We start from the raw sequence: 7,508 nt of genomic DNA on the forward strand, positions 1-7,508 counted from the left end.
CACATATTGCTGTTATTAACACACACACACATTATTATGAGCTCATGAAGAAAAAGTGTTCCTGTTATTCTGAGAATCTCAAGATCTCGACACACATCTCCCCTGTCTCACCCTCAGACTGTCTTACTCTTTCTGTCTCATTCTGTCTGTCTTACTTTTTTGTCATAATCTGTCTCACTCTCTATCTGTTTTACTTCATTTCTGTCTGTTTCACTGTTGGTCTGTCACACTCTTATCTGCTTGTTTCATGTTTGTTTTATCTGACTTACTCTCTGTCTGACTCTCTTTTTCCCAGACTGTCTCTTTGTCCGTCTGTCTTTAGCTGTCTTACTTACTCTCCCTTTTCTCACTCTGTATGTCTATCATGATTGCAGTCTTTCTCTCTTTATATTAGTCTGTTAGTCTCACCCTCTATCTGTCTCACTGTCTATCTGTCCCTCTGTATCAATTTCTGTCTTGCTGTCTGTCATCCATAATCTTTCAGTTTAATAGTGTATGTGTGCAGGAGAGAGAGAGAAAGACACAGAGAGACAGACAGAGATACAGACAGACAGAGAGACAGACATACAATAACATTTTGCTTTTCCAAGAATCACAAGACGCACTTCCTGACTCGACCCAAACGCCTTTGTGCTCTGCAACTTCCTCTATAGCCAGGACACACACACACACACACTTTCTCTCAATCTCTCTCTCTCTCTCTCTCTCTCTCTCTCTCTCTCTCTCTCTCTCTCTCTCTCTCAATGCTCAATGTCACTTTTTTTCTTTTTGCCCATTTTTTTATTTTTGTTTGTGCACATCCGTAAGCTTTCAGTTTAATGCTGTGTATTTGTGTGTGTGTGTGTGTGTGCGTGTGTGTGTGCAGGGCGGACATTGTGGATGCAGAGCTGCTCTGTTTTCCTGTTACTGATCCTGTAGCAGCAGTAAGGAGGGGGAGCACAGAGTCCGGCAGCCCGGGTGAGAGACACACACACTATACACACATACTATCACACTCACACACACACACACTAAACAACACACCCACTCTACACTACACACACTTTAGACACATACTATCACACTCACACACACACACTACACTCACACACACACTTTACACATACTATCACACTCACACACACACACTACACTCACACACACACTTTACACATACTATCACACTCACACACACACTACACTCACACACACACTTTACACATACTATCACACTCATACACACACTACACTACACACACCCACTCTACACTACACACACTATACACATACCATCACACACACACTACACTATGCACACATACTATCACACTCGCACACACACTCTACACTACACACCAGCTATACACGTACTGTCTCTCTCACACACACACACACACACACACACACACACACTCTACACTACACACCCACTATACACGTACTGTCACACTCACACACACTACTCACACACTCGTGCTACACTACACACACACTATACACAAATACAATCACACTCACACACATACTATAACACACACACTACACTACACACACGCTACACTACACACACTATACACACATACTGTCACCCACACACTACACTCACACACACGCTACACTATACACACATACTATCACACACTAAACACATCCACTCTACAATACACACACTATACACACAAAATGTTACGCTTACACGCTACACTACACACACTACACACACTACACCCACATACTATCACACTCACACATGCTACACTACACACTACTCTACACACACATGCTACATTACACACTACTCTACGCACACATACTGTCACACTCACACTACACTAAGCACATATTGTCACACACATGCTACACTACACAACTTATACACACATACTATCACACTCACACACTACGCTACACACACGTGCTACACTACACACACACTATACACACATACACTCACACACTACACTATACACACATACTATCATACACACATACTACTCAACAAACACACTATACCCACATACAATCACACTCACACTACACGACACACACACTCAACCTGAGCTTCACTGAGCACCACACACAGTGCTTCATCCCTGACTCATGGACTGAAGTGTCTGTGTGAGAGTGTGGAAAAAAACTGTGATTGTCCTCTAGGTTCTCCTACTTTCACACTGCCGGAGCAGGTGCACCACAAGACGGATCACTTCCTGTCCTCTTTTCCATGGTTCCACGGGCCCATCTCTCGTGTGCGTGCTGCCTACCTGGTGCAGTACGCAGGGGTCAGAGGTCACGGCAACTTCCTAGTCAGACAGAGTGAGACACGAAGGGGTGACTACGTTCTGACATTCAACTACCAGGGACGAGCCAAGGTAATGTTCATCATCATCACGTTCATCATCATCATCATCATCATCATCATTCTGTGTGCTCTTACAAAATACATTTGTTTGTAATATTTATTTCTCTCTTTCTCTCTCTCTGTCCCTGTCTGTCAGCACCTGCGTCTGTCTCTGACTGAGTGGGGTCAGTGTCGGGTACAGCATCTGCGTTTCTCCTCCGTTGTTGACATGCTGTCTCACTTCCGTGTCTGTCCAATCCCACTGGAGTGTGGAGCAGCACGTGATGTCCTATTGGCCAATTACGTGCTAGCCACACCCACCAGCTCAGGTAGGAGCAGTATGTGAATGGTTGGAAATCATGTCATTTTACAGATGAATTTCAAATTCTGATGCACTTTTAAGACTCTCACACACCCACACACACATTATTAAACTATTTATTTTACATTTATTTTCTTATATTTTTTTTGCATTGTATTGTTAATGTTGTAAATGTTTATGAGGAGAATCATTAATAACAATATGTGCATCTGTGTGTGTGTGTTTGTGTTTTCTCCAGCTTTATGTTCCTCTGTGGCTTCTCCAGTGTTGGTTCCGTTCTCTCGCTGTAGCTCAGAGCCTAGCTTGGCTCACTGGGGCCTTGAAGCATCTGCCCCCATCGCCCCGCCCCTCGGAGCTTCATCTGGCCCCGCCCTCCCTCCACACGGCTCTCTGGGACCCACCTCTGACCCCACCAACATCCGCCGCAGTGAGTCGGTGGGCCGCAGGACTCTCCTCCGCCACCCGAACCCCCTCCCTCCGCTCCTGCACACCCGGGACTCAGAATACGAGCTGGAGCCGCTGGACAGGGGGCGCAAGAGAGCCATTGACAACCAATACATGTTCTTCTGAACAAAAGTGTTGGACAGCTTTCTGGATGGAGACGTTTACCAGGTGGCACCAGAGCACTCTGAACCTTGTGGCGCAAGCAGGTCAGGATGAAGGAGAGGAACTTGGGCAATATCCCATTCCTCTGAAAGCACTTCCCCTAGTGCTTTTACTCTTGGATTTGTGTTAAAGCCATTGACTAATGAGGGGAAGATCAGCAGATCTGCAGGATAGACTCCCTGCAGACCAGTCGTACAAGCTCATGGCACAGATCACACGAGTGTGTGTGTGTGTGTGGACAGAGAGGACACATACCTCACACTCCGCAGAGATGCCTGACAATCACTTCTGCTTCAAATGTACTTTAAAGATTTATTTTACTATTAAGAGTTAATGTGTGCGCGTTCGTGCGTGTGCACGCACACGTGTGTTTGTGTGTGTTGAGAAGTTTCCAGAACATTCTCAGCAATAGATGCTGGTTCATTCAGCACAGCACAAAAAAGTGGTGTTTGATGAGCCCAACCCTACTGGGACAGTGTTAGTTTATTTAAGCCAATTTATATTCTTTATGTCTGTGTTTTATAGTTTTATATAATTCCCCCTTTTTCAGAATCGGCGTGAGCACTTCCTGTTGAGACAGTCAGCTTTCACTCAGGATGAGCTGTCAGCACACAAGCACCAGACAGTCTGATAAACGAGCTAGCCATACTAAAGGAGGCTTAAAATACTTTTATAGATTAGTTAGAAAAGTTTTGTGAGGTTGTTTTTATATATATTTGTCATGTAATTTGTCATAAACTGAGAAACTGTGTCTTGTTCAGAGTGAGCTAGCAGAATGTGCGCATGGTGTTTGGGAAAGATTAGCATGCTAAATCCAAGCAGTAAGAACATACCTGCCATTCCAAACGTGAAGGAAATGTTAGTACAGGTTTATCTCATAAAGACACAGGGATGCATTGAAGCTAATTCTCACTCTAAAGACAGCTAGCATAGACTAGATTAGAACTGCTAACAGAGCTGGTTCATTCTCACTCTAAAGGCCTGTGTGTAGCTAACGGCAAGCTACTCCAAAAGAAAATGTACATCAGGAAGCACAGCTCGTGAAGTTTAGAACAAGCTCCCGTTCAAAAAAAAGTCCCAGAAGATAATAAAGCTGCAGGCTTGAGACTTTGCTGTGCTAAGCTCCTCCTGAGTGGAAGCATAGATGCCTGGTTTAAAGAAATCTGAAATAAATTCATGATCCATGTTTGATATAAAGGTCCAGGCTGAATTGCGGCTCTCCTCGTTCTAGTGGTGTGTGTGTGTGTGTGTGGATGTGAGAGCTTCATGGAGATGTCACTGTGAGACAGGACTGGTGTCTCCGTGAGCAATAATAAATCTCCTCACAAGTGCCTCCGTCCCCTCAGGACAGGGATCAGGGATGAGTTGTGATGAGAACACCAACTCCATGATCCTGACATTAAGATTTCAGATGAACACGTGACATTTCACACACAGAGATGTTTGTGTTAATCCTGGATTCAGATTATTTTAGCTGCACACATGACATGAACGTAAGTTTGCTGTTTACACCGCCTTCTCAAACGTCGCTGATGTGCAGGCAGTTGTCCAGGAAGCTGGTATAGGTGTTACTGCACTACTCTGCCACCTAGTGGATAAAGTTTTACTCCTCTGAAGGCACATGAGACCTGCAGACGCACGACTGTGTGAACAATAGCAGCTCACGCAGCAGCTGTGTGTGTGTGTGTGCTCACATACACGTCATGTAGTGCAGCTGAAGCATGTTTGCATTCTGCTGGTACAGGAAGTGAAATTTGATCAATTAAACCCCAAGACTCTTTATTTTACATTTTACTTTTAACACAAAAAAAATGTATAATAAATTAATTACTTTCTCTATCAGCAAGTGGCAGAACTTTTAAAGTAAAATCGTCTGCAAATGTTTTAGTTTTTTTTTTGGTAATTTGTGTATTCCTCCAACACTTGTGGGATTACTGACAGAATATCTCACAGTATAAAGGAGTATCAGTAAGTTTATCTGGAGGAACAGTACTGAACTGCTGTAACTGTATTAGGAGAAAATGTAAACCATGCCACACCAGTAGGGGCAGTGTGCAGAGGACTGAGATTTATTGCTAATGGAATGTCGTCTGGAAAATACGAAACTCACGTGCCTTAACAACATTCAAGTGCCTTAACAACATTCACGTGCCTTAACAACATTCACGTGCCTTAACAGAATTCAGCCAAAGATGCTTTAGTTTCCCTTAAAAACTGAAAAACACTGCTGTTGCTTTCCACTGATACACACACATGCACATACAATAGAACATAGAGCTATTAGCTTAGCTACTATTTTTATTTTACTCTTTACTATTTTTCTACATCTGTTAGCATTACTAGCTGCTCTCTTGCTCTGTCTGAGTGGATTAGTGAAGCTTACTTTGTGCAATTGTTTAGAAATTAACTGACTAAATGTAGTATTGTTTAAAATTATTTGGAAATGTATTTATTAGCATTAAGAATTAGCGAGGCACTAAATTTTGCAAGCATGTCGACTCATCGAGTGTCAGATCATGTCTGATTGTCTCCATGGTGAATGTCTAGATGCTAAACTTTAGCCACTTTTGCCAGCTTTCGCTTGTTCCAGTGAAAAAGAAGGTCCAGAGAGAAGCCAGACGTTTATCGGTGCTGCCTCTCACAACCTCCTCACACGCAACAATGGTTTCAGATAATTAGCTCAGCACAAGGAAAGCAACGGTATCTCGTATCTTCTGCATATCTCAGCCTGCTGTAATCACCTCTTATGCCTTGCGTGATCACATCGGTGCAGTCAGTCTGCTCTGTCAGGATGCAGTCACACACTGAAGTGATGGAAGCAGCAAGGATTCACTACCTCACGCTGCACTGAGGACTGGCTGAGGTTCACCTCCTACACTCAGGAGTTCTCATGCTGCTTCACCACTTCTAATCCTTTACACCAGCACATTCACTCCTCACCAACATTACAGAAGACTGCCCTGCAGACCAGTCCGCTCCGGTCGGAGGTTCAGTCCTTTGTGTTGGGTGTAATTCCTTTACCAGATCAGGTTCCACAGTGTGTGTGATTAATTTCCTAAATGGCTGCAGCGTCTGTCCACTGTCTTCTTTCAGTCTCATTTACTGAACAGACAATGAAGAGTGACTCTGAACCATCCTGACTGTCTCCTGTCTGGAAGGCGAGTGGACAGACCTGCACCATGACCTGCTCTTCCTATTAGCTGGTGACATTCTGACCTGCACTTCCTGTTTCCTGCAGAACCTCCCCATCACTAGCATTTCAACAGTCCTCAGCATATGAATGTAGATCCTTCAGATTAGCTGTAATCAGCTTTTTACCCTCATTGTAGTTTATACTTATTTTATAAGGATTTTCTGTTACTCTCCATATAACAAGATACATATTACAGTAAATTATATCCACTGTATATGTCCCATTCTCTCTTTATCCCTCTTTCTCTCTCTCTCTCTCTAGAAAAAAACTAATAAAATGAATGTTAAAATCTTTTTAAGACCCGCATGCCTGAGTCTTGTTGTTATAGATAGACTTTGATGTTATAGATGGTGAATCAGACCCTGAGAAGTGAGAGAGAGCCTCAGGACCAAACTCCAGAGGATTAGTGTTTCTTAGGATTGAGGAGAAACAAAGCGTGCCAGGTTGAGGTCTGAGTCACGTCACACATTTCAGCTCAAGGTTTAGATGAGGAGGAAACCTGCTATTTGTCAGCTGTATAAACAACAGGACGTTCCAGGATCTTTTTCTCAACCAAGCTTTGGTTTACTTAGAGTTGTGCTTGGGATCATTGTCTTGCTGGAAAGTCCAATGATCACCAAGGTTTAAATTGTCAACAGAAGGCATTAAGTTCTTCTTTATGGCCTGGTATTTCTGGTAATCCATGATGCCAGGTACATGATCAAAACTTTCACACATCAGACATACTGCTGGTCCATATGTCCAAACAGTTCCAGTTTGGATTCAACAGTCTCCCAAAACTCTGTAGTCTTATCAAAATTCCTCCTATAGTCGACAAGATGTTCCTTGTGGTCAAGAGCAGATTGTGTCTTGGAGTCTGGCCATGAAGTTCTTGTTTATTCAGTGCACATCTTATAGTTGCCACTGAAGTACTTGTACCACCCTTCATAAGGTCATCCTGTAGGTGACTTAGTCACACACGGTTTTTTTCTTAGTTGTCCTGACTAAGTTAGTACGGGCGCTTGGTGACATTTTGGGCTTTCTTCCACAGCCAAGCAGGTTTGCAGCTGTTCTATAAGTTTTATACTTCT

The 7,508-nt window shown here is 43.3% G+C and overlaps 1 protein-coding gene across 3 annotated transcripts in view; it reads left to right on the top strand.

Annotated features, from left to right (window-relative positions):
- Positions 1-6,736, top strand: part of sh2b3 (SH2B adaptor protein 3) — a 33,065-nt gene extending 26,329 nt beyond the window's left edge. For all 3 annotated transcript variants that reach the window (XM_060884014.1, XM_060884015.1, XM_060884012.1), the window contains exons 5-8: positions 866-957; positions 2,134-2,348; positions 2,475-2,646; positions 2,878-6,736. In XM_060884014.1, coding sequence (XP_060739997.1) covers positions 866-957; positions 2,134-2,348; positions 2,475-2,646; positions 2,878-3,209 — 811 coding nt within the window. In that variant the 3' untranslated portion in view covers positions 3,210-6,736. The remainder of the gene's footprint in view (positions 1-865; positions 958-2,133; positions 2,349-2,474; positions 2,647-2,877) is intronic.
- Positions 6,737-7,508: the final 772 nt, after the last annotated feature.

The sequence above is a fragment of the Tachysurus vachellii genome, chromosome 12 (genome assembly GCF_030014155.1).
Source record: "Tachysurus vachellii isolate PV-2020 chromosome 12, HZAU_Pvac_v1, whole genome shotgun sequence".
NCBI classification, from domain to species: domain Eukaryota; kingdom Metazoa; phylum Chordata; class Actinopteri; order Siluriformes; family Bagridae; genus Tachysurus; species Tachysurus vachellii.